The sequence below is a fragment of the Pomacea canaliculata genome, linkage group LG2 (assembly GCF_003073045.1).
Source record: "Pomacea canaliculata isolate SZHN2017 linkage group LG2, ASM307304v1, whole genome shotgun sequence".
Classification (NCBI taxonomy): domain Eukaryota; kingdom Metazoa; phylum Mollusca; class Gastropoda; order Architaenioglossa; family Ampullariidae; genus Pomacea; species Pomacea canaliculata.
Genome location: NC_037591.1, coordinates 26,002,432 through 26,029,270, shown reverse-complemented (window position 1 = coordinate 26,029,270; position 26,839 = coordinate 26,002,432). Strand labels below are relative to the sequence as shown.

The window sequence follows — 26,839 nt, the reverse complement described above, 5'->3', positions numbered from 1 at the left end:
TCTGAATTTAAGCTGTGCGTGTCAAAAAAAAAAAAGGGGGGGGGGGATGTAACTTGTCTGAACTAAAAAACATTTTAAAAGGTGAATGTTTGTTCCTGATATCAAGATTTTTTCTTTTTTGGCACTTATGTGCAAGACAAACACTTTCAACATATATTTTCTTAGTGGTAGGTTTTTATCAGTATAATTTACTGAAGTGAACAAGAAGTTTCTTTTTTAAAGATACATGTACCTTCAGGAGAAGGGTTTTGGTATTAGGAGGATGTCTTGTCTAAGTTGATAACATCTGATATTGTCGTCAGAGTTGGGTTTTTTGGTGTATATTGCATAGTGCACAAATCTCAGCATTCTTTGTATTGTGTTTATTTGGGGATGTTAACTGCAGAAGGGAATGAATAGTGCATTATATAATTTTGTTTAAAGTGGTTCAGGGTACAGCTTTAGAAATGTAAGCAATTAGTTGTTGTTAATGGTTGACAGTTCCGTCCAGCATCCAAAACTGAAGCATTGATTCATGGTCAGTCTCTTTAAATTATTTATAATGTTAGGAGTAATGTTCAGGACTAGATATACACAGTTACAATCTTGCTTGCCTGCTGTCCCTATCTTTCTGGAGTGGGCGGGGTGTGTTTGTGAACACTGTTAGATTATAACCAGGTTACCAGGGAAGCCTTATATATATTATAAGAAGCCAGAAACGATGCCGGCAGTAGACAACTTTTAGAAAAGCGTAGAAGCCTTCCCAGCACCCATTACACATTATCTCCCCTGCACTGTAAGCTGAATGAGGCTTTCCCAGCTAGAGGTCAAAGGTCATAACGCAGACGGATTTGTTTATTTTCGTATGAAGACGAAAAATTAAACGGTAACGTTGTACCAGAGCTTTGCATTATATGTCTTCATTTCGGAGATGAAGGGGAGAGGGTTCATCTGACATACTTTTGCTTTCTTTCCCACCAGATTCAGAAATATTTTGTGTATGGCGGGTGGGTGGTGGCAGGGTACGCACGTTTCCTTCATGGGTAACACCATCGTCCTTCCAGTAGCACTCTAGTGCACTGGCACCTTTTCTTGATTTGACCCACATTTACCTCAGCCGGAAGAATGGAGGTGGGCTGTCTCCTGTTGATTTTTACAGCTGCGTGCAGTTTTAATGGATGTGCTCTGGCTGACTTTGTGTTGCGATGAAAAGTATCTTTCTGTTGGGGCCCCCTCCCTTCCCCTAACCAAAAAAAAACAAAAGCTACCATCCTGCTCTTAGGGTTCACTCTTATTCTTGCCAGTTACCGTTCTCGCACGCGAATTACAGGGCCGAAAAGGAGTGAGAAATCTGTTGCGAGGAGGGGTGTTGTAGGGGTGGGAAGAGTGTTGGTGATGGCGGCTTGGCGTGCCCAGGTCACGGGCTGAAGAAAGGGAGGTAACAGCTCTGCTGTGTCTTGGCAGCCGCTGGTGCAGTCAGGAGAAGACAAGTAGAAACAGCTGAACGGCGGCACACATGGAACTCTTGGAGTGGTGCAGGTGGATGGGGATCGCTTGCAGCCGCGCACACAGATGTGCCGTCTGCGCCTGCTTGCTGCCATTGCACGCACAACAAGTCAAGGAGAGTAAGGGAAAGAGAATGTGCAAAACCTGCAAGGACACAGACAGCATCTGACACCTGGCTCCCCCCTTTCTCTCTCTCATTCCAGAAGTCTGTGAGAAGAGATTTCCAGATAGTAATGGCATGCAGGTGGGGTGAGAATTGTGTCTTCCCAGTGACATACTCTTTCTTTTAAAAATTAACACTGCTTAATAATTTGCCCAGTCTTGTGATTGATAGTGTTTTTTCTTCTTGTTGGTTAAAAAAAAAGGTCAATACATATGACGGGGAAGAAAGAAGACTGGCAAACCTGATCTGTAGGTCTTTCATCAGCCACCTGTAATGTTGAATTTAACAATAGGAACTGTGTTATTGTGGATGAGCTTCTAGTATCATAGGCTTAAAACTATTCTGTTAGTATTAGGAAGCAGAATTGTGTGACTTAGTGTGTCTGTACACAGCATGGAAATGCTTGTCACCTACACAGTGAAGACGGTACACATCTCTACTGTTCTTTCTTTGTGCATGTGGTTCTTAATTTACCGGGTCTTGCACAGGCTGAGCATAAGAGTTTTAAAAAAAACTGCATCGAAACATGGAGAGCATCTTTTTGCCAATGGATTGAAGAAGAAAGGGCAGGGCAAAAGAAAAATTAGTTAATGGCAGTAGAATGTTTTCTGAAAAATACCCTGTGGGGTAGAATCTCATTAGAGGAGACAGTTTTGTTAATGGCATTGGGTGTATATTTTGTCTGCTATTCACTTGAAAACTTTTGCCCTCAGACCACAAGCCTGGCACTTAGCATTTTGGAAACTACACTTTAAGCTGCTTCAACAAAGTTCATATTGCTCAGATTTCATTTGTTTTTTGCACATCATGTTTAAAACCAGTAAAGAGACAAAGAGTAGTGACAGGTGTTGAATATTCTCTTCCTCTTTGGGCACTACTGCCATTCTCTAGTGCTAATAGTGTGGTCTTGAATTTAGGGCTGTTAAAAATTGAGTTCCATTCTTGCCAGCCACACATATGTTTCCAGATTACCTTTTAATGTTTCCAGTCATTTCCTCCACTGAACTGGTTCATCATCTGAAATGGCTTGCTTAAAAGGTAAAAGTGTCAGTGTTTCTATTTTGCAGCATCATTAACTGTCAGGGTGAGAGTAAATCTTGAGCAGCGCTTAACTGTTATGTTGTCACTATAATGCCTTTTCATGTTACTTCAATTATGGATGCTTACTACTTTTACAAATGAGCTTATGTGACACCCATATGGTAGCCAGGTTTTGCAAACATAATGGCTATTTAGTAACATAATAGATTCCACTGCCATGACTAGTGTGCTTGACTTCAAAACAGAAGGCAGTAGTTTCCCTCTTCTTTTTTTTTTTCCACAATGTGGAGAGTGGAATATTGTAATTTTTCAGAAAGGGACCACTGATGTCGTCATAAACCAGAGGTCAGTTAAAAAATTATTTTAAAGCAGTAGCATGCTATCAAACATCTTGCATATTCACATTTTAATGTATTTGAATTTTATATAATTATTTTACTTCAAATTTATTGACCTTGCATAAGCAATTTTAATAATGGTTCGGTAATTAACAAAGTAATAATACTACTAGTAATAATAATGCTTGTATCATGCAAAATTCCGCTTCTGGGCCAGGCTTTAACTGTTCATGATGGTATCAGTGCAAGAGGTATTTTCAAAATAGTCTTAAATGCCCTCGTGATACATGAAGCTAGCTGAATATTTTGAATAGAACATGACTGGAAGGTCTTAAGGAGAAAATTACATGGATATATCCAGCTAATTTATTAAAACAGTTACTTTGGTGAAATGATAAAAAGTACCACCCCATGCAGAAAACCAAAACTTGAGTGCAAGTTAAAAGAAGATGAAAATGACCAAATAAGGCTAAAGGACATGCTCTTAGACTCAGCTACTTCATTATGCCAAAAAAATGTATTGTGCATTTATGCATGGGGTTGTGTAATTCAAAAGGATTAGCACACTTTCGTATAACTGTAGTTATGTTTATTTAAAAAAATACTTATTATTGGCCAAGGTTCTCATACCAGAACTTTATTCACGAGGCCATGTGTTGCAGGCAACACTCTTGATCATGAGTAATTTACAAACCCAGTTTCTTCTGCATTAATAATTCACCCCATTGCAATATGCAGCTAAGGAATCTTCTCAGATCGCATGCCAGCTAGTATGCAGATGGCTTCTAATGCGTTCCGGTGGTTACATTTCAGTGACTGCTATGGCAGAGTCTATTGTCCTCACCCGATACTGAGCTGCACACTGGCTTTCAGCCATGCAGTTCTTACACTTGCCACATGGCATATACATACTTTATCGGGATACTGCACCATTCAAGCATGACATCAGCTTAAAATTTATGGAACTATGTATTAAATCTATAGAAAATGCTGTTATGGCAACAGGAAGAAAGCTTTGAGAATAGAGAAATGAGGACAAATTGTTTAAAGATGCACAGTTTTTGTGATATGCACACACAAACAGCTTACATAACAGAATCTTATTTAATTGTTACTTAACTGCTGGATAATAATACACTGAACAGTCTGATTTTAAAACAAATGATTCCCGAGTATACTGTGTCTATACTTCTGTCAAAGGAATGTCATTACTGCAAAAGCCTTGGCTGATGAATTTGCCGCATTGTTTACTTTGTAGTCAACAGTTTATCTCTTGTGAAATGTGTGTAGATTTTCTTGCTTTTTACAAACCGCTATCAGTTAAATTTAAGTTGCTGCTGTTTATTTTACTTTCTCTTTATTATTAAAACTATTTTTATCTAATTTGAATTTAGTGGCTTTTATTAAGAGCATTTTATGTTATATTATCATAATAAAAACTTCTCTTGGGCCCATTATACTGTGTGCACTTGCCTTTTGATACAGTTGGTATACATAATTAATATGAAAGGGTGAAGATATCTTAAATAACACGAACTCAGAAAGTTGGCATTTTTAAATGGGATAAAAGTGAGACACACACCAATCAATGCCTGATAATATACAGTCGTTAATTTACCCATTATGGAACAACTTTAGATGGACTCACTGTGCATTGACTGATTGTTATGGATGGCTTAAATAAAACTATAAAAACAAAAACTTAAGCTTAAACCTTATTCAAAATCAAACCTTAGCCCAACCTCTTATTCCTAACCCCAATTCTAGTCCCCTTTTCCAGGAAAAAGTGTCATTCCACCATGGGCCTTTCTAAAGTAAGGATGTACCAAAGTTATAATCAGGAATAATGCTTGAGTATAATGCTAAGCACCTTAGCTGACTGAAATATTATTTTTAATGTAAAAAGTTTCATGTTTATATGCATTATTGTTCCTTGGACACATTTTTACTTGAAAAGGTACATTTATTTTACTATGGAAAAGAGCTGTATTCAGCAAGTTATTGTCTCGACCTTTAAACAGAAGGTTGTTGGTTCAAGTGTAGTCGGACTGTTTAAGACCAACCTGAACACTGCATTTTTTTGCAGATATCGGTAGACACAGGCGATATAAACCTAACCTGTAAATTTCAGCTTCCGAAATCCATTTGTTAATTATCTGCTAGCAAAGTATGATCAACAAGCGCCGCTAGCAGTGTACTATGTCATGCTGGTACACCATTCACAACAGTGCCAGCCATCAGCACCAATCAGAGCAACAGGTCGGGTTATTCGGATGCTGATAGTCTGTATTTCTTGTGCTAATGTAGCAGTTTTCCAGAACCACTAGAATTGCAGACTGTCAGCATCCAAATAATCCGAACTGTTTTTCTCTCTGATTAGTGTCAACTGCAGGCAGTGTTGTGAATGATGTACCAACATGACGTAGTACACTGTTATTAGCGCATGTTGAATGCAGGTGCGAATCATAGTGAATAATTAACAGATAAGTTTTGCAGGCTGAAATTTACAGGTTAGATTTATATCGCCTACATCTACTGATATGTGAAAAAACCGGAAACCGTTAAGGTTGGTCTTTAAACTCCCATTGCACACCAAGCAGCAATGGGTAGTTAATCAGGGAAGGCAAAAGGCAGCGGAAGTAGTATGTTTTGCTCTTGCCTCCTGCACCTCAGTCAAGGTGAATCACCAAGTTTCAAAAGATTGTCCTATGGTTTGGAGATTACCGGTCCTTAAACGATACCTTTTTATGATTTTTTAAAAATAGTTTTTTGTCCGTATTTAAAAAGATCTACTATATAGGCATTTGCAATTAAAGTGACACAACGTGTTGCACAATCTTTACACGGTTTAATTTGTACAGCCGTTCTGTCTTGCAACACCAACGCGTGTCCGGCTTGACCTTGACCTGTTCGGGACTTGGCAGAGTGACAGGATTGTCACCATAGTGACGCCGTAGAAGTGGCTCGCCCGCGCCAGCCAGCCAGTAATAGCAGCTGTGCTAGTACCCGTCGACCGCAGCCTTTTGTATCGCGGAAGGCGCTGGGGTCACGGTGGCCATGTTTGCGGAGGGATCACTCTCTCTGGAAGACAGCAGAGTTTGCTCCCCTCGTCCTTTGTCAATACGCCCAAGCGACACTTGGCGAGTTACCTCAGGGCAACTACCGAAGCAGGAAATAAACTAGCAGTAGGTTTATCTGAGCCCAAGGTGTGAATGTGTAAACACCATTAGGGGTGCAAGGGCTGCAAGACACGGGTTGTGTCGTTATTTGGGCATGTCTCTGTATGGACCTAATCGGAATTTTTTTTTTTCATATAAATTAAACCGATTTTTTTCCTTAAGGGTGGAATGCGGCGACAGAGCAAATATTGGCCATTCTTGGTTGGGAGGTGGGGGTGGACTGTCGGATTTTGGGGCAAAGATGTTGCACGATCATGGTGAACAGATTTAGAACAGTGCTTGTCTCGCATCTGTACTCTTAAACTTTTAAGGATTTTTGCTGTTCTTGGTAACTTGGTGTGCTTTGATTATATCGACAACCACAGAATCTATCTTCACTAGAATTAACAGAAATTTAAAACCAGTTAAAATGCCCGTGAAAATTATCTACAAGAATAAATCATTGTATGCATTATTATGAAAGCCTGTTGGTTAGATTGTGATTCAGTTTTTGTTACATCATTGCGGTATCCAGTAGTTTCGGAAAAAGTGTAAATGGAACTCTTCAGTTTAATGTATTCTTAAAGCATTTATGTTGCAAAAACCAAGTGCATAGACTATCATCGTGTATGAGACAAGCGAAGCTTTGTAAACTGTTTTTTTTTTTTACACTTTTTTAATTTGCTGTCTTAAAGTGTCCCCCCCCCCCCAACAGACACACACCAACAAGTAAAAGGTGGTTACGGACAAGGTGAAGCGGTGCTGATATAAATTTCTCCCAAGTTTCGTTGACTCGAGTTACTGGTGAGGTGTGGGTGTTGCGTCGGTGCAGTTCCTCAGCAGGTGGAATTTGGTGTGATTTATGATTTGGTGTGACTTCTGAGTGGCAGGGTTGCTCAGGTGATGAACACTGCTGTGGTTTTTTATGGGGGTGGGAGTAGGGAAAGGGGGAGGTTTCGATTTTGAGGAAGCAGGCTGCATTAGACGCGAGCAGCAACAGATGTAGGATAAACCACACAAAAAAAAAGTTAGTGCCTTGTTTCCGCGTGTATACGATCACGTTTGCACGTGCGTGCACATGGAGAAAGAGGGGTGGGGTGATGGAGTAACCAAAAGCGCTCATATATGCATGCGCTTTACTTGTATCTCGGCGTCGGTCTTATTATTTTCCGCGCTATTATTCGAGTGAGCGTTGTGCCGTGAGACCTGTGTAAACCTTCCGGCGCATTTTGTTACTCAAGAAGCCCGGACGTAAGGCACAGTTTATCCACCCTCACCCCCAATGCCCACCATCCGCACTTCGCCCTGTCGTGCGTGAATAATTGTCGTAGCTCCCCCTCAACTCCCTCCGACACCTGGGGTAGTCGTGTAAATCGCACCGCCTGAAGGGGAAGGGCGTGGTGGTTAGTGGAGGGAACTGGTAAGTAACGTTCGTGAGTGTAAGGTACGGGTGGTGAGGTAGGGGGTGGATGAGGCCAGGTGAAAGGGCGTTCCAAGGCTCCTGCGATAGCTGGGAAATTGTCACGTTAGGTGGAGGAGCTTCAGTTTCCCGCGCGTGCGTGAGGCAGGGAGGAACAGGTGCAATCCAGCACTTTGCTGAGCTTGTGCCCGTTTGCGCCTCTTAAATATCAATTCCATTGTCTTTGGAGCTTCTTTCACACATTGTCTCTCTCTACTTTTTTTTTTTTTTTTGCAGAAAGATGCTGCTTATTAATGCTTCCTTATAAACCAAGCGCGTTTTTCATCTATGGTAGGCCAGTGAAATTTCTAGTTTCTCCTTATAGAGTTGACCTCAAAGGTAACTGACGAACGAGGTGGAAGAATATGTGGTGTGAGACGGTAGCAGCAGTGAGCCAAGGTATATCGTCTGGGATTTTGATTTTGTTTTTCTCTCGGGGGTCTGTCGGCAGTGTGCACGCATGTATGTGCGTGTGTGTGTGTGCGCGCGCGCTGGCGAATCTCCGCGGTATGGCGGTATGCGTACGTATGGCAGCCCGAGGAAAGTTTGGCTGCAGACTCGGAGATTGAAATTCATGAAGTGCGCGAGACAACAAGCCAGGCCCCGGCATAATGCGTGCACGTGTTCCAGAAGGGGCGCATATGAGAGGCGTGTTCTAATCTCGGCGGGCAAATTGGCCGGCTCTTGCTTGCAACTTGCAGAGATTGCGAAGAGAAAAATCGCTGATCTGTGGCTGAAATTAAGTGGAAACTGAGATGAAAGTACCGCGTTGGTACTTGGTATACGCATAACTGGTCTTTTTTTTCTACCTTACCGGAAAGGGGAGGTGGGTGGTTGGTGGTTAGGGGTATCATTAGACCTGCTACAACAATAGTGACAATTTGTTCTCAGTGTTACCGTTGTCAACCGGGTGTGTTGTCGGGGGGAGTGGAGTGACGGTCGAGGTCGCTCTCGCCCCTCCCCCCACACGTACGCTGTTCCCACCCCCACACCCCGGTTCTATTCCTTACCCCCCACCTCACTTTCAAGGTGTCGTGAGTAGTTAGCCAAGGCGGCCCAGCCACATAAATGCCTTCGGGTGTTTATCTCCGTCCTCCGGCCTGGCGAGGTTTGGCTGCTTTAGCGGGGGCCCAGCGCACACCTGCAAGACTTTGGGGAAGGTGGCCGGCGGAGGAAGAAAGGGGGTAGAGGGGCCCACGGCGAGAAAGGTGGCGAGGGGCAAACTCAAGGTACCGAGTTTCCTCTGTGTGGAGGCTCTGGGCCGGAGAAACATCGGAGCACCGTTCTTGAGCCAAACAATTGTGTGCCCCGGCTAAAGGCGAAAATAGCGAGAGCACTAAAGTTCTGCGTCTTGAAACTTGTTATAACGGCGAGTGTCTGGTTTGAGACAGCGGTGCCCCTAGGATAGTAAACAGTGTGTCGTGCTGTGTGTCGAGTCGTGTAGTGGCTGACGACAGAGCGAGTGGTAAAACGTTACCAGCTTTACGATACGTGATTGATAAGCAGCCTTCGTTGTTTGCAATCAGTTTGACTCGGTATATCGCGATCTGTTTGATCACATCAAAAGAACTGTCTTGCAGGGTTCAAAAATATACGATCTGGTGAGGTTTTTGTGCCAAGAGGAAGATATCGGCGAGGAATTAACTGCTGGTAAATTAATTCAAACCGCAGATTAACCTCATTCCACACATTTATGTTATTAAAGTAGACTAGCCTCGGGTGACCGCGTGCAGCTGTTGTGACGTAGCTCAGGGGGCGGAAAATGTCGGGAGCGTTCTCGCGCGAGGCAAGGTAAATAGAAGCAGTACGGTACGCGCTCCCTTGGCTTTGCAGGCTCAAGCTGTGACTGTCTGCTCGGCAGTTAGGTTCTCCCTATCACGGGGGAGCAAGTGGACTGGAAGAACTAACAAGAACGTGTCTGTGTCTGGCAGGTCAACTGTTGGCCACAGCTTTCAGTGAGCCTCATCGTGTGATACCCTTCTGGCGGCCTCCTCTCGGACTGGACGAGCTCATCAAGAACGCTCGCACTTTCTACAACAGATCGATCGAGGCGTTTGTGATTGTTGTGATGAACGGAAGCCTTTCTTCGACACAAGGAGCCTTCTGAGATGTGTTGATTAATACGGTAGTTTGATATATATATGTATCCCCTCATATCGGTCTTTCATGCCGATGTTGTGGAGGATGGTGTAGAGGAATTTCTGTTGTGCTTCGTTGCGCAGTAGCTGCAGATCTGCATGGCGATACTTGCAAAGGAAACCAAATGAATCGCGTGAACTAGGAAGTTGTGTGCCCGCCACGTTTTAGGTGATTTAAGCCTTTTCGTTCGAATTAGTTTCGAGATATATCGAGAGAAAAAACACTGCGTTTGCTAGGCAGGTGTTTTGTGGCGACACTGTTTGCTGTTCAAGCTTCTCGCATGTCGTCACAGCAGTCCTGGGTTCCTTTGGTGCATTGCGACCTGTCGCGACTTGTAAAGCCCTCAAGGTAAAACCACGGCACCTGGCTGATTGCACTGCCTTTAAGTTGTCTGTTGTCTTTTTATCCATTGTTTCAGAAGTCTTCCTTTTCCCCCTTTTTAACCTTTTATCGTCTTCTCAGCTTGCCTTGCTGTTTTTCTTGGGAAGTTTACTTGCTGGAGGGAAGATGAATCAGCTATAAAGTATTATGTCGACAAGATCGGTAATGTTCATCAAAATGAAAAATTCATAAAAAGGAAGAAATAACTTGTAAAGCCCTCAACCTCAGGTTTGAACGCAGTGTCAGACAGCAGATTTTTTTTTTTTTAAATAGAAAAGCCAAACTTTAGTTCAAGAAATAGTCAACAAACGCTTGACTGTTGTTTCCATTATAGTTAATTGCACGCCCCTTTCCCTTTTTCGATCTTTTCTTTCAGTTCATGCAGGAGGGATTTATTTACCCCTTCCCTCACCACCACGTTCCCTCGCACTTTCTCTTGTCACTTCCCGACCTGTGTTCGCCGAAATCGTCACAGAATCCTTTTTGGCCAAGTCGTCTTGCGATCATCGCAGACAAGTTCGATTGCCCACATAACGAAAGCCAGGGCGAAGCAAGCTGAAGTGAAGAAACTCGCCAAACGATCGTGTTTTGCGATGCATCAATATTCTCGCGCCTCACTTCCGTCTTCCGCACCTTCATACCTCCCCGTCTTTCTTTGCAGACCCCCTATCCCCTCCCCCGCAGGCAGTTAGGAACGAAGCGATTTGAAGCGATTTCGATCCTTCCAGGGGCATCGGATAGATGATTTCTGGAGAAGACGGCTAGAAAGGAAATTGGCCTGAGAGTCTCTTGTACCCCCAGTGGATAATTGAAACTTGATGGATTTTGAGACTCCGGCCCGCACTTCATCAAAGTCTGGCTCAGCGTCAGTTTTTCTCTTCTCTGTCCCTCGGAGCGCTCGCGACACTCGCGCCGCGTGGTTCTTTTAAATGCGAGTAATCGAACTTTGTGTGGTTTTTCTTTTTAAAAAAATGTTCTCTGAAATAAGGGCATGGGTTTTTTTGTGAAACGTTGGTTATGCAATGTTGTTAGTCTGTCTGTTGGCATGTTTCTGTTTCATAGAAGAAGAAACCGCAGCTGAAGATGTCTGTCCTTGAGAGAGGCGTATGGAAGAAGTACTAAGCGAAGTGTTGGAATAAAAAGAAAAAAAAATTGATTAACTTAGTAGCTATGATTGTTAAATCATACTGGCTTGAAGAAGAGTCATCTGGTAGATCAGTCTCCACAGTTGGTGTGGAAGGAAGACAATTTTTTTCTAAACTGAACAACTGTAATAACCATGAGGGCCGTCCAGATGACAAAGGGAGGAAAGCCTGATCGTGGAGAAGGAAGAAAGAGCAAGGACCTGCACACGTGATGTTGTTCCTCGGATAACGCGAGACTGCTACCTGGTGTAGAGGAAAACCTGTCGGCTTTGCTTGCTCTCAAGCTGGTAAACACATAAACATCTGTAATCCCAATGCGCCGCGGATGACGACGATCAGTTCTGTGCCTGTGTGTGGCTAAGTGAATTTCGCATCTTTGGATAATATACCTAGTGTTTGGATTATTTGACCGCCGCCGCCGCCATGTTTCCCAGGCCAAGGGAAGGCTACTCTATGTATCCTGTGCCTGATCCTCAGAGGATGAGTTGTATGTACAGATACTTTGGTTACGGACCACAGGTAATCACGCATGCTATTCTTTTATCTCATTTGACCAAATAAGATTTTTCTGATGATTATTTATGCTTAAATCTCGCAATGATTTGTGTGTGTGTGTAGGATAAAAATTTCTACCGTATAGAGCTTTCTTTGATACCGCAAGATTTTCGTTAGGGTCTTGTCAACAGTCTCTAATACCGTTAGGTAAATATTGATGATGAGGGATTAAGAATGACTGTCCTAAAAAAGTGGGAATGTAGATACATTGTGATGCTGGTGTTATGTGAATTTTTTTTTTTTTTTTAATCTTCCATAATTTTCCTGTTTTTTCTTTCCCACGTACGTACGCGTGTGTGTGTGAAAGAGAAAGACGCGCATCTTTAGATCTAAGTCCTCTAACAGCTGTGAGCAGACCTGAACAAGGTAGACTGAGCGATAGCCGATCCAAAATGACATCTTATCGTTACTGGTCATCAGTCGTTTTTAATATCGTCTCTGTTATTATCAGAGAGGTGTTTGCTACGGTGATGCTAGTCATCCACCAAGTCTGTCCATCGGGATTCGTGGCCTCGTGAGGAATGCAACCGGCTTTCCTTCTGGCATTGACTGCTGAGGAGTCAGTACCAATCAGCGAACTAGAGTTATCGTAATTCTAACCAAAAATGGTCTGATAAATTCTGGGGAGGTTTGCTTGTTAGTGCTGCAAACATTGAAAAGTCGTAAAGGGGTTTGCTAGATACCTGTCGGGGACTTTCAGGCTGTGTGTACGTTTTGCATGTAGCTGCTTGTTGCAGTGCAGTTGTGCATTAGATTGAAAGCAGGGAAAATTTTTTTCCCACTATCATTTAGCTGAGGGTAAAGGTGGAGAGCGTCTCCCCACCAGCGCACGATGCCCTTATCATCAGATTGTTGTGCTATGCTTCACGTCATTTGAGCAGCATCTTACGACCGGTATCTTGCTTTTATGTCTGCGAAGAGATTGAACCCTCCCTTCCTCTTGAAGTTTACAAAAGCAGAGTTGCTGGATAGGCTGGACCCGACCACCATTGGTAGGTACGATAGGCACTATATTTGTGAAATGTGTGTGGCCGCAGGTTAGAAAGTGCGACCAGGTGTGGGGCTGCAGTAAGCTGCATCTGTCGACCACTCTTGACAGTAAGTCGCGGGTTGCTGCAAGCGGAATTGTTTTATGGCTCAGTAGAAGGGATCTTCATTTCTTGCATCATTGTCATCCAGCAATTAGGTAATATGATCTGATGCACGTTGCCAATCGGCTTCTGCCTTACGTCGAACCAGTGGCATTGTTGGGCGTGGCTGTAAGCAGAGTCTAGCCAGTCGTGGAGCGTTCAGCCTAAGCCGCCTAGACTGTGGGGTTCATACCAGAATAATCATCATTCTCGAAGGTTTTGGTAGTAGTTGTAAGCATGTCTGGAAAGCTAAGCTAACCTGAGTTCGTTGGTTAAGGTCACATGAAGCCTGGAGACTTTTTAATATATATATTTAAATACGGGTATGGTCAGTCTGGTTTTTTTTTTTAAATGCATTAACAGTTTGTTTTTTTTTGTTTTTTTTTGGGGGGGGGGGAATGTCATGCAAGAAGCCCTTCATGACCATTACACCTCCATTACCATCGTGGGAAGCCCCATATACAACCTATGCTTTGTAGACTACATAGATGTGGTGGCAGGCACTATCACCGAACCGCAAGACCTTACCAGCAGACTGATCGTGCGAAAACATAAGGAATGGAGAGTAGCACTGAGAATTAACAACAATTGATGGACGTGAAAAGCATCAAGTATTTGGGAGCCACCAAAGCAGGCTGGACAGGATCTGGCAGAGTATGACCATCGGGACCACTAACAAGCACAAGCTGCTCAAGAAGTGCAGCCCGTAGCGTACAACCAATGACTTTGTACGAAAGGAAACTGTGTTTGCCACAGCGATGTCTTGTTCGACCATGTGACCAGAAACGACATTTTTAAATGAGTGAACTGATTGTTCCATGCAAGGCCTGATCACTACTGCTCGTGGCAGGCTGAAGTAGCAAGCTTTGTTAGCCGCTACGTCTACCCCCACTAGTACGTCATATTTGCTTAGCTTTTCAAAAGAAGGGAGGATTGGAGGGGTCAACAACAGCGCCAGTCTTCGTCTTCGTCACGATCAGAGCCTTTTTGCAGCTCTCCTTGCAGCAGGGATTTTCTTTTGACAAGTAACAATGGTGCAGATATAGCGGAGAGTTGGAAAACTAGGAACACTCGTGACCGATACTGCTAACCCAGCGAAATGTAGTTACCTCCCACCACTCCCCCCAACACACCTGTCTCCTTTGGAGGAGCGTTTTATTATTATTTTGGTTCTAGTCTCGAAGTATTGCTTACTATAGACACTTCACGTGTTTTTAGTTACATCGCCCTCTTGTGCACATCACCGTAGGAATAGCGGTCAGCTTAAAGTTGCACTCACCATTAGCAAGCAGGACGGGGGCCGAGAGTTGGCGAGTGCCATGAGGGTGGTGTCTGTTATCTTGTGAACTGACCTAGACAGTTAAGGGGTCGCGACGTGTGCGGTCGGTCCGGTCGCTCACAGGTCAGCCAAGGCAAGGTGAGGTGAGGTGAGGGGGTGGGCTGGGCTTTGACGGCAAGATCAAAAGGCTTTTCCCACGGATGTACACGCGAAGATAGAAGAGGTGCAAGCTTTTGGCTCCCCCCCCCCCTTCCTTAACGGGTACGCACGTCGATGTTTAAAACAAGGCGATTACTCAAGAGAGGAAGAGAAAAAAAGAACAAGTTTGCAAACATGTTTACAAAACGAACCTTTTAAAAAAATGTTATATATTAACATGTCGACCCATAATACTTTAGTTTTAATTTTATAGTGACCTTTATAAGTGGGCATCATTGATGATAACGTTGTTACTCCAAAACATATTTATGCACTTAAGCACCAGGAATGACGCTATGTCTTGAAATGTTTTACTTTGTGGCTTTCTGTCAGATCAATCAAACATTTTTCTTGCAAGCAAATACATGAAGTTATCTGCCGTTTTTGGTAGGAAACCAAAACTCTTCGGAAGATGAAGCACCTCCTTAACACCCGAGATACGAGCCAAACCGATTGCCCAGCGGATTTGCAAAACACGTTGCAAGGCTAGCTCGGAAATCAAGGCTGTCTCAGAAAAAAATGAATTTGCAGAACATCTCGTGACATAGTAACTGTGTGCACAGTTTGTTTCTGCCCGAGGAAAACTTTGCACAATAAATAGTTTTTCTATCTAAAATTTCATAAACCTGTGATGTACTCAAAAACATAATTTTAAAAGCATAAAAGTTATCATATTGCACGTTGGCTGGTAGTGATCATGTTAACCGAATACCTTATAATCTAGTTAGATGACACGGATCTTTTTTTGACCCTTCCTTTTTTTTGTACACATGTACTGGTTGTATTTGCTACAGTTTTGGCTGCATCCTTATTTTTGGAAGTTAGTAGATGTTTTTGACATGGTGTAAAACACCAACTAACTTTCAAAATTAAAGATGCAGCCAAGTCTCTAGTATATCCAACCAGTACTCTGTGTTTCTTGTGGAGCAGCCAACATCTCTTTGAACTGAACTTGGTGGGCAGATAATCATAATTTTAATTGTGGATTTATCTAGAACTTAACAACATGTACTTCAAGAAACTTGTGTATGATAAACAGATAAAATCAAATTGTTAAGAACAACTTAATAGGGTGTACATTTTAAACCAGAAGAGGGTGGACTTGTAATACCATTTATTTAGATTGTTTGCACAAAAAGAGCATCATTAGGACACTAATTTTTGCCTGTGTATTGCATTTTATTGTGTGTGTGTGATATAGACATGCTTATGAAAGATGACATTATTTTAAAAACAAATTACACTTCGTCATTTGTTGGTAAAACATATTTCGTTGCAACGGACACTTAAGTTTCCTCTCGGCTATTGCAGATTCTCACCTCCACTCGTCCCCGCTCTCTCTCTTTCCCCCTCCCTGCTCTCGCCCAACACGTTCATGCTTCTCCACCCTTTCCATTCCACCAACTCGCTTCTCCTTGCATCGTAACGAGATTTTATTCACCACTGGTCATAAGTGATCATCTGACACACTTGAAGCTGATCGGCCCACCCCCACCCGTCAGAAAAGCAGTGTGATTACTGTATTAGCTGCGGCCTCTCTCCAGTTTACGCCTGTCCTCCACGAGCGGTCTCGCCACTAACCTTGTTCTTTCCATTGGGGGAAAATCCGCTTTGGCGTGCGCTGGAGAAATCAATTAGATTAGGGCTTGAAGCGCGGCCGGGTAATTTGAAAACAATTTTCTGGCAAATTGGAGTGCGGGAAATAATTGATATTTTTGGCGGCGCGGATCATGAAGCGTGAAGGTGGAGAAAGAGATCATAGCGTCTGCGAGGCGCATGATTGGAGAATCGACACACACACACTCTCTCTCAGTTAACGGTGAAGCGAAGGGAGGAGGGAGTGGAATGGCTCTATCGAGTGTGTGTGGATGTTGCTAAAATGTGTGTAGACGTCATGGGTCCAGGTCTGGAACTGCTGCACTATACATCACTCCTTTCTCTTCTCTTCTTCCCATCGCCCACAAAAAAAGGATGGTTGTGGAATGGATGCTCGTTGAGGGAATAACCAGATGTCCAGCAGAGATACCAACTATGTTCTTACAGTAGAGTGCTCCCCACCCTTTTTTTGTTCCCCTTGCCCATTCGCTTAAAGAGATTGCAAGAATGCGTAGAAGCAGTTTTTGTGGACATGTAGCCATTTAGCCTCGTAGACACAAGATGTCCTGGTCCTGGACCGAGCACTCGACATTTTTACCACGCTGCATTATTTTCGGTAGCATAGTAACCATGGCTTTTTTTTTTTTTTTTGCACATCCTTCGTGACCTTTGGTAGTCGGTACCATGTTGCGCGCCGTTTCTTTATTGCTAAAACAGGAGGCAGGGAGGGCCTGTGGGAAAACATGGCCCGAGCAAGTGGCACAAGACGTCGGCGGGAGTTCCGCTGTGTTCCTTCCTCTCCTTGGCTTCAGCGAGTGAGCTTAACGCTCCAGTGGCGTGGGAGACAGGGCTTAACCTTTTACGGAAATTGATGCGGCGAGTCCATCGATCTGGAGCCGAGGAATTTGTCGCACATCTTGTCTGCAGATACAAGACTTGGCTTGTTTAGAGATGGTGTATCTTCCTCTTGCTGTCCTCCCGAGAACGTGGATTTCTTTTTGACTAAATGGCTGTAGATCTTTAATCCAAGTCCTGAAGGTTGCTAGCCCTTCCTTTATCACACAAATTCATTTTGCAGGCTCCACTTAACGTTTTTCTAAACGGAAGTGGAGAGATTTTGCTTTTTTTTAAAGTGGTGGTGGGGTATTTTGATTGGCACGATACATTGGTGATATAAATCTGGGTGACACTTGCAGTTACCTGCCATGCTGCTAACAAAGTTCACCTTTTTTTTGCGAAAGTCACAGGTATTAAACAGCGCTCATGCATGACTATCTTCTCTGGTTGTAAATCTTGGAGCAATTGCTGTGCGTTTGTCAAGCACCTTTTATGACAAAAACGTTTTGTGAATGTGAGAAAAACGGTGGGTGATTTAGGAATGGCTCATGATGGGAACCATTAAAAAAAGGCAATGCATAGAAATTCTGCTCATAACATCGTATTTATTTTGGAATATTTCCCTTGTGTGTAGAACATATTGTCATAATTTTTATTTTATTAACTTCGACATGTTCTTCTGAATTCGTTTTTATCTCAGGTTTAGAGAGTAAACTCCTTAGAGATAATTCGATCAGTATCTACGCCAAATCCTCTGAAGCAATGCAGCACCCGACCGTGGTATTGTCTTTGGCATCTCACAGTCCAGGCTGAAGCTGGAAGTCCTGGCCACGCCTCCGCTCTTCCCTTGGCACCTTCCAGCCTCTGGGAGCGTGCTCCACCTGGTGGGATTGATTGGGCGACCGTGTTAATTATGGCTCGATTGGCGGATGTGATCCAGGCACTTAAATTTGATTAGCAGAATGGATGCAAAAGAGCGAGACGACGATGAAGTGGCTGGTACAGGAACCGTGTGTGGAATGCCTCATCGGAGGGCCGGGGCGGGGAGGCAAAACGACTTGAGTAGAGTTAATAGTGTCGCTAAGTCCTGACTGCATTGCAGATGGGTTCATCAGTATTAAAATTGTCGGGGAATCCGGTGGTAAAGGTGCTGATCCCGTCGGAATATTTATTGCCGGTTGACTTTTTCAATCGCTTCAAGATGGCTTACCGAAGACCGTCTATGAACTTTGCCCCACTTCGACAGTCTACCCCTCTCGCCCGCATCTCCCCGTCAGCCACTCTCCTTACATTTCTGGCGTTCTGGTGGTGGTGGTGGTGGTGGTGGTGGTGGTGGTGGTGATGGTGGTGGTAATGGGTATTGTGTAGATGTTTGACTTTGTAATCTTTGTTTTATATCAGATGTGGGTACAACATCCTTTCCTGCATTTGGAAGTGCGAAAGATAATCTTATTTGCTGTTTAGTTTCGTATTGTATGTGTTTTAAAAGTACGGAGTTAGATATGGAGACTGAAGACTGGTAGATGCTAGTTAGTGTACAGTGCATTGTGCTATCTTTTCAGATGTTTTCTCCTCCAGTGAGAGGGGCTACTGGAGCCAGCGCCACCATGAAGGGAGGGCCGCCGAACGTGGATAGCTCCCAGTTGTATCACCAAGGTTACAAGTCTTCAGGTAAATATTTTTAATTTCTGTCGTTAGAAGTAAAGTAGCTGGCGTCTGCTTTTAAGTGTCCATGTTATTAGTTCTGAAGTCTGTTAAACTAAAACAAAAATATTGCAATTGTTCGAACAGTCTAGAAACAGTTTACACCTACCTGGTTCGTTCTAAAAAATTGTTTTTCAAAGAAGCTCAAAATATGACCATTTTCTTCGTGCCGAAGAATCCGAAAACTACAGCCTGGGAGAAAAAGCGCGTGTGTGTTTGTGTGAGTGAGAGAGAGAATAAAGAGAGCTCCTATGTATGCATGTTAAGCGAAAGGAAGAGAATTTTGGTTCTTCCTATAAACGAGTTTCGCAAGTGCATTTGCTATGCACACACACATGTTTTAAGTGTGCGCGCACTCAGTCGTTCAGAGGATGGGAAGGATGATCTGGATGGGAGGGAGGTGGAGGCGAAAAAAGGTATAAAAACTTCGTGGCAGTTAACGGCTTTAACAGATCCAGTCGCCGTCATTGCCCCGCTGCTGCACGTTGTGAAAAGAAAATGAAGAAGAAAAAAAAAAAAAACTTCCCCCAGTGCGCGAGATTCGCCGAGTGCTGGTAGATGGGCAGGCGATAGCGACACCCGTACCGACAGACGGCAGCTCGCCTGCGCCCTGCAGACAGGTGATGCGCCACATCTGGTGTGCAGGGATGCAGCAGGGTGTGTGCGTGGTGTGTGTGAGGGGGGAATGTGAGGTGACACCAGCTATGAACCACCTGCTGCAACTCTCGAGCAAGATTCGACAAGCGAGGGTTTTGTCCAACCTCCGTTGCAGGTCTCCTCCCCAACCGTTCCGCACTTAAGGGACATCACCTAGCGGACTCTGGTGGGGTAGTGGTGTCCGTGTCAACAGTTCACATATTCGATGATTATGTACGAGCATCGTTTTTATGTATGAACTGAAGCTGTTTTTTATTTTAAGGATTCATTTGTGAAGCGTTTTCTTTGTTTAAGAAATTATTAAGAGCTCGTTTATTATCGGACCTCTTCTTTCACGCGTCGGTTGGTGTGTGATATTTTTCATCATCAGTACTTAATTCAGCTTTCGGTCAAGTCCCCCCTTGATGTCTTGTTGCATCATACTCTCTCGGTATATATTGCATGAAGTTTTGGCTTTTCTTAGGCAGACTATTCCATGGGCTAGCACAACCTGGTCTTTGGTCCAGTCTGTGTGTATTGTTTTGGAAGATGGTAGAAGGGTTTTAGCACCACCAACACACCTAATGATGTCAGTGCGACAGATGTGGGTGCTTGACGAGATAACCAATCGTGACTGGTCTCGGAGAAGGGTGGGATAGGGTGTTAGATCGGCAGTGCCATAAAACGATGGAGCACACCAGTACCGTAGCACATGCGCCAGACAAGTGGCAGGAACTGTTATCTTGTCGTTAGCCGTTCTCGTGAGCTAGACTGGCTCTTGACTGAGGCAATAGGAGGAGGACCGTTTGCTTTAAGGACACTGAAGGAAACTTTTTTGAAAAAAGCTAGCATTTTACAATCTTTATTCAGCTATGGCCTTCTTAACCGGACAAGTAAGGACCAGCGTTTGATCTAATGTGGTAAAGTTTTTACATTGTGAATAATAAAAACTTTGCCAAATTGGTAAAACTTTCATTCTTGTTTGGTGAAGAACGGCCTTTAGGGAGGAAGAAGAAGCAGGTGTTTTGTGTATTTTCTATTATAATACAGGAATCGCAGTTTTACACGCACTAAGTATTGTTCCCTTGCAGTCAAGTAGACCTCAAGGCAAACTCAGAAATTGATAGGATTCAGCAAACAACCCCTTCCCACCCCCACCCCTCCAAAAAGTCATTCAATCACTTGCAGCAAAAATGAAAAGTTTGAGTTTGTAGAAATTGGATGAAATTTTCTTTCTACATATTTTTGCCATACAAAGAGGAGTATTTTGGGTGAAATCACCCGATTGAAGTTGAGGCACTTCAGATGATCATGTAGTTGTTTTTTGCTTTTCTTTTGGCGTTTGTGTCCGTTTGGTAAAAACTTTTGTTAAAAGTGGTTGATGAGATGACCACCCAGGGGGGGGGGGACGTTCCTGAATTGCTTTGCATTCGTGCTGGCCGTCAGTAGTCTTTTTCTCCTGATGGTAATTTCTCTCACATTCCGATGTTTCTTCTCTGGCGTCAAATGACAGCCTGAGGTTTAAACAGACAGGTAAAAGGGCATTTGACCAGTTTCTGTACGCAGTCGCGACATCTGTTCATAAACACCGCCATCGAAACACCTGTGCCTCGAAACCTATTTTTGTTCTGCCGAGATCTTGGCGAGGCGGCAGACGCCTTGTGCGGGGCTGTGCTGGAGTGTTTCACTAATTTCACGGCTGAACCACTCGGCAGTCTCTGTTACTTGTGGCATTCGCGGTAATTTGTAAAATTTGGAGTGTTGGCGCTCACCAGACGTGCTTCCCTCTTCTTTTTTTGTGTGTGCTGCAGTGAAGAAGTGTGGAAGTGAAGAGTGTGTCTATTTCAGTTCTTGCAGAGCAGATTAGTGGACTATCTTCATAAAATCAGGCTGATGGCCAGAGTCTCTCGGTCCTCGCTCCAGCCTTCAGCAGAAGGAATTACGTATACCGTGATGAAGAATGATGGAACTCCTTTGCACGGTGCATTTTTTTTTGTGTACCCTTTCTCTCTATTTATCATTTTATTCGTCTTGTCTGGACACGAAACAGATTCTTTAGTGTCGACTAGCAGGCTTGTGGAGATTTGGCGTCTGCATCCAAAACAAAAGGCGAAGACAAAAAGTCACTGGTCTGTGCACAGATTCGTGTTCGCGTTTGCGAACCCCCACCACTCCTCACACCTCCCTCCCGTTTGTAGTGATTGTTTAACTGTTGGCTTCGTGCCGCGCGCGATTTCACCCCCTCACCCTCCACCTCCATCACCACATCCCCAACCTCGCTACCACCACCAGTGTTGCTGTCTGCAAAACTCTCGCCAGAGCAATTACCCCGTTGTCTTGATCGTCACACGAAGCAACGTCTGGTCGCGAAAGTGGCTATTGGAGGAAGATAACAGCAGTCGAACCCTCAGTTTTCGCAAGTCGGCAGACTTTAGGTAGCAGCACCCGGCCGAACAAATGAGGGGAGGATGTCGTACAACGCTTTCCTTGTTCGCGGCAGAAGGGGAAGTGGGTGATGGACGGAAATGATAGGGGAGGTTACTGGCATCTTGCTCGCCCTGTTTCAATCGGGTTGTGGGACTTGTCACAGCTGGTTCGGTATTGATTACCTCGTCTTTGTTTACTTGGCTTCCAAGGTAGGAGCCCATCAGCTTGAACGACGTCGGGGAACGCCATACTAGCGCGAGCCGCCCTGCGGGGCTGAAGTTGCAGTCCCCCAGCTCCCCCGAGGGTTTTCGAGTGTGTGGCCGGTGCGGTGGCCTCCGCCACGCACTTTTCCCCCCTGTCCTCTCGATATAAACAACATTGGAGAGCTGTTTGGAGCGGGGAGTGACTTCTCTTCAGAAATGACTGCTGTGGGGCGGTGTATGCTTTTAATTAAACCCGGACAATTCTTTTCCTACTCATCATCCAGGGATAAGCTAGTTAAGAGTGGTCGATTTGACACGATTGGAGGCGAGTCGCACAAGGTGGGGTGGTGGGGTCTTAGTGAAGGAAAGGGGGTTGGAAAAGAATACGTGGTGTTTATGGTGTTGTCATTTGAAGACCCTTTCCTGATGGCACTTGGTTAACGTTCGTCCACTGTGTTATTCCCATACCAGCCTCTCGCTAAGACTCGTATTGTTGTACTCTCGGTTTCAAGTGCTTGCAGGGACCGTAGTGACGGAGTCCTTGACGAAGATCGGATGCAGACTGCTGGTTAGTGCAGAGAAGTTGTGATGTCGGATGACACCATGGTGCTGTAAATCAAGACACGATCGCTAATAAACATTAGCACCCTCTCTCGTTCAGTGTATACGCGCGCTACCAGTCAACAGATACAGTTGCCTTTGTGAAACGTCTGGGTATAGCTGTAGGCAGACCTGAGTCTTGCTGGGAGACGTGTCTCATGACCTGTCCGGTCACAATTTGTAAAAGAAGGACGAACTTGGGTACTCTGGATGTTGTTTGTCATAACATTTATATGATCTGTTGAGAAGAGATGTCTACTGCGTGTTGTTCCGACTAATTCAAAGGGCGTGGATCCTGGGTGATTTAAGCGTCACTTTTCGTGCACCGTAGCACCAAACGTGTCGGGGGTCTAGATATATAAATCATTCCCATTGGCATGTTGCTTAATAGGACGAATGTGACCTTCCCCAGTTTGATGGACGTTGAAAAAGAAGTCTGCACTCACGAGCCCCGCCTGCGCCAGGGAGAGAAACCAGAGAAGAGGTGGTGCCTGTCGCCAAGCACTCGGCCACTTGGCCACGTGCAAGCCGCGGGCTTGTGACTCGACTGAACTGGCAGTGGGTCTACAACCCTACCGCTCGTCAAGTCGACATTAGTGACGAGGGCGAGGTGTGAAACATGTCCTTCAGATAAACTTGACTGACAGTTATTCTCCTTGTTATCGGCGTGAAGTTTTGCAGATATCCGCTTTGTCCAATTTCGTGTCCCTTTTCCTTGCCAAGTCCTTTTTGTTATTGTTGTTTTAATTACCTGTGAATCTAATACAAGTAACTTTAAGGTGGAATGACATTTAGAAATGTTAAGCGGACAAATATTACAGTCACATATTTGTTTTCCCCCAAAACGTAGTTAAACGTCTGTTCCTTGTTTGTTCGGTTGAGAAATGGCCATTAGTATTCAAACGTAGATTTACTGACTCACATTCGGCGTATTTTTAAGTGTGACTGCACTTCATTACAGCAAGTGCATAATTGTCCAATAGGTGGCTGTCTGATGAAGTTTATGTGGCATTTAAAGGTGAGTCTGTGGGCACTCGAAAGTTAGCAAAGGTGAGCATCCTGTTTAGTCCCTTTGTGTGGCCAAAATTGCGGTCTGATTGCTTGGCGTTGGTGTAATGTCAATTCTGCAATGTCAACAAATAAATTAAAACTCCCGCAGCAGTCGTAAACAAAAAGTGGCAAGTTTATTGATACGAGGCAGGTAACTGACAAAATCTATAGGTCGAGGCCAGCTTGAAAGGAGATTCTACAAGTTCTTTTTTGCGGGGTTACATTCGCCATTTGATTGGTTGTTTGAGATAGGCATCAGATGTTTGTGAGATTTGTGATTTACATTACCTCCAGGTTGAAGAGATACTTATAAAGAGATCGTTAGCACCCATGCATGTTAGGAGTTAAAGATTCTGGATCCGTGCAAGAGGCAGTACTTGAAAATTGCTTGTAGCTGCAGAGTGTATGAAAGCGATTGAGTAAGTTTAGTTGAGAGCAATTTTCCACATAGATACCTCATCGAAATGCAGCTCTTCTGTGATCGTCACTCGATATAGCTTCATCTTCATTGTTTCCGGTGAAGACTGTTGAGAAGAAGTGACCCGGTCATTTACATGCCATTACCTTCGTCTTTGCTATTGTGGCTTGCATCGAATTTTGACACCCGACGAAACATGTATGTCTCCTGCTTTTACGATGCAAAGCATGTTCTCTAGTTGCTTAAATTTCAAACAGTTGCACAGGATTTAGTCTGCACTTCCATGAACACCGAGATTCCACTCAGCAAGCCGGGCGGTGATGTCATTGGTCCCGACCTCGCGATAGCGTGATTATCTGTTGTCATGTGACTCGCAGAGATATCACAGCTTCGGTGCTGTCGGCGGCTGTGCTGGTGGAACTACAGCTTGGACTTTGCCTGGCCGAAACTAGGCGGTCCTTGCTCCCACTTGGAGAACTGACGATTACACTACGCAGACCTCGTCGCCGTGGGCTGCGACTGAGCTGCTTCGCTTTGAATCATTTTCTCGCCGACTCTTAATGAAAAAGAGAGGGTTTCGGCGATAAAGGAAAGACCTAAGCCCTCCGGTCAGAAAAGAAAAGCCGAGAAGTGTGGTGTTACAGGTCGCCGATGACAACGTCGACGGGGGGGCTTGGTAGAGAGATCAAAGCTAACAGGGGGCGAGGAGGCTTTGGGGTAGGTGTGCCGCTTGCTTGGTATGAAGGGCAACACAGAGGAAAGACAGTTTACCTTGGAAGAGGTGTACCTGTCAGGGTCTTCACACCTTGCTTGTTTACTGAAGATTTGCGCTGGAGTGGAGGCAGCCGGCGCTCCTTGCTAGCTTCGGCACCATCCACCCTCCCACCCGTTCGTACTCCATTCACCCAGCTTGAGGTTGCTGTGCAGGGGCCTCCTGCTTCATCTGCTGTACGAAGCTTGGTATGAATCAGTATGGAAGTGGTGTGTGTGTGGGCGGGGAGAGGGGCAATGGCTTCAGTGCAGGTGGCGCGTACAGGCGTTTACAGTTAGATACAATTTTAACTCGTGCATCCGAAGTCATTTGGTTAAAAAGGAAAAGACTTGAGCCTCACACGCCTTGAAAAAGACTGATGCTTGTTCTTTCTGTTTTTGTGTTGTTTTTTGTTTTTTTTTCCTATCACATCTAAATTTGCATTGTCCACGAAATGTCAGTTTGCTCATCCTCACCGGTAACAGTGCGCACCCTACGTTGAGCACACCGTGGGCGACTTGTCGCCTTGTTTTTGCCAACTCACTGGTGTGCACACAAAGAGGCCCTGGATTTGCAAGTTCTTCTTCTCCAGAACAGACCCACTGCATGCGTAGTTAAGCTTCATGTACATATACTCGCCATATCCACCTTTTCGTAATTAGGTGCGCGAATAATATGCGCAAAAAAAAAACCCCAAAAAACACGGTTCGATTTTTTCCCTGGTTCACACATTTTAGTGACTGAGGCACAAATGTCGTCGTCCTGTCAAAATTTGAAACGTGTTTAAAATATTTTGCTCAGACATAAATACATTTTTTGGTATTGGGGGCGGGGGGCAATGTGCAATTGATATTAGGTTGGGGTTTTTGTGTGTGTGTGTCTCAGAATAAACCAGACAAAATCGGTCTCATAAATATAGTTGCAAAAAATTATATTCTCACATTAGAAATACTTTTTTAATATATACTGAGGTAGACTTGGGTGAGATAAAATGATTTTCAAATCGTGAAAAGGCAAACTTGTATTATTTACATTCTGCGATAAATTGATTCATATTCAGGTGGCTGAAACTGTGTACTGTTGTTTCTTATCAGTTATTTTATCGTTTGTCTTTGTTCCTGTGGTGGTTTTCCTCTTTCTGTATGTGTGTGTATTTAGGTGGTTTTTTTAAAAAAATACAATGTAGGTTGCCTAGTGAATATTGGTGCTATAAAAATACAGATCAGCAACAAAAAAAAAAAAAAAAAACCCCGTAGATGTCCCCACATCTTCTGATGGTGGAGTTCAAGTCAAAGCTTTATTTTATTTGCTCATCCTTTGAAAATACGTAAAAGGATGTTGGTCTGAACTGTAAACAGCAATGTCGATTTAAAAAAAAAAAATATTGTTGGTAAAAGTTGCCATCACAATGCGTCATTATTCTTCGAAATCGCCCATAGCCATTACTGATAGTAGTCACAGCGAAACGAAACCAACCGCGTGGGTGGGGTGGTGGTGGTGGTAGCAGGGTTAGGGAATCTGACAGCGTAGGCGGACGCCATGTTGGAAGACTGATGGTTGGGGATGTCACCAACACGTGGTGGTCACGTTTGTACCACCAGCAGATTCACTGCTGTCTTTGTTTCCAGCCTGTGTTTGTGCCGTCGAGAGAGATCACTTTTAGTGATGTAAGGGGACAGCAACAGCCCCTACCCCCGCTCCGCCGCCAACTTCATCCTTTTGTCTGTTCGTACTGTTGAGTGTAGGCTCGGATATGGTGGGAACGAGTATGTCACGAAAGGTGTAGGTTTTGTTGTGGTGGAAAAGCGATTTCTGCGATGTTCCATTTGTGCCTTGGTGAAAGTTTGTCGCCCTTCACCGCGTTGTATCCTCCCCTAATTTTTACTCGTTGACGTATTCGCCAGTCTGTGACTCCTGACATTGCAGGTCGTCGTCCGCGGGTGTCGGTGTCGTTGCCGGCGTGGGCTAACGGTCGGTTGCGCGGTCATTTTTATATGTTCGTTAGTCCGTCGAGATGTTTAGCACTCACTATGCGAAACAGGCTTGGTTTGAGCGATTGCCACTCGCTAGGAATAAATCCACATGTGTTTTTGTGTACTTAAATATTTTTCACTCACATTTGATACTAACCACCACTAAAGGTTTA

The 26,839-nt window shown here is 44.2% G+C and overlaps 1 protein-coding gene across 7 annotated transcripts in view; it reads left to right on the top strand.

Moving 5' to 3' along the window:
• LOC112556359 (transcription factor 12-like) overlaps nucleotides 1-26,839 on the top strand; it is a 105,565-nt gene that overhangs the window by 11,022 nt on the left and 67,704 nt on the right. For 6 of the 7 annotated variants that reach the window (XM_025225293.1, XM_025225291.1, XM_025225290.1 and 3 more), the window contains exon 3: nucleotides 18,467-18,575. In XM_025225293.1, coding sequence (XP_025081078.1) covers nucleotides 18,467-18,575 — 109 coding nt within the window. Of the gene's footprint in view, nucleotides 1-9,383; nucleotides 10,132-11,226; nucleotides 11,829-18,466; nucleotides 18,576-26,839 lie in introns of those variants that run through there. The other variant, XM_025225294.1, reaches the window with a different exon arrangement.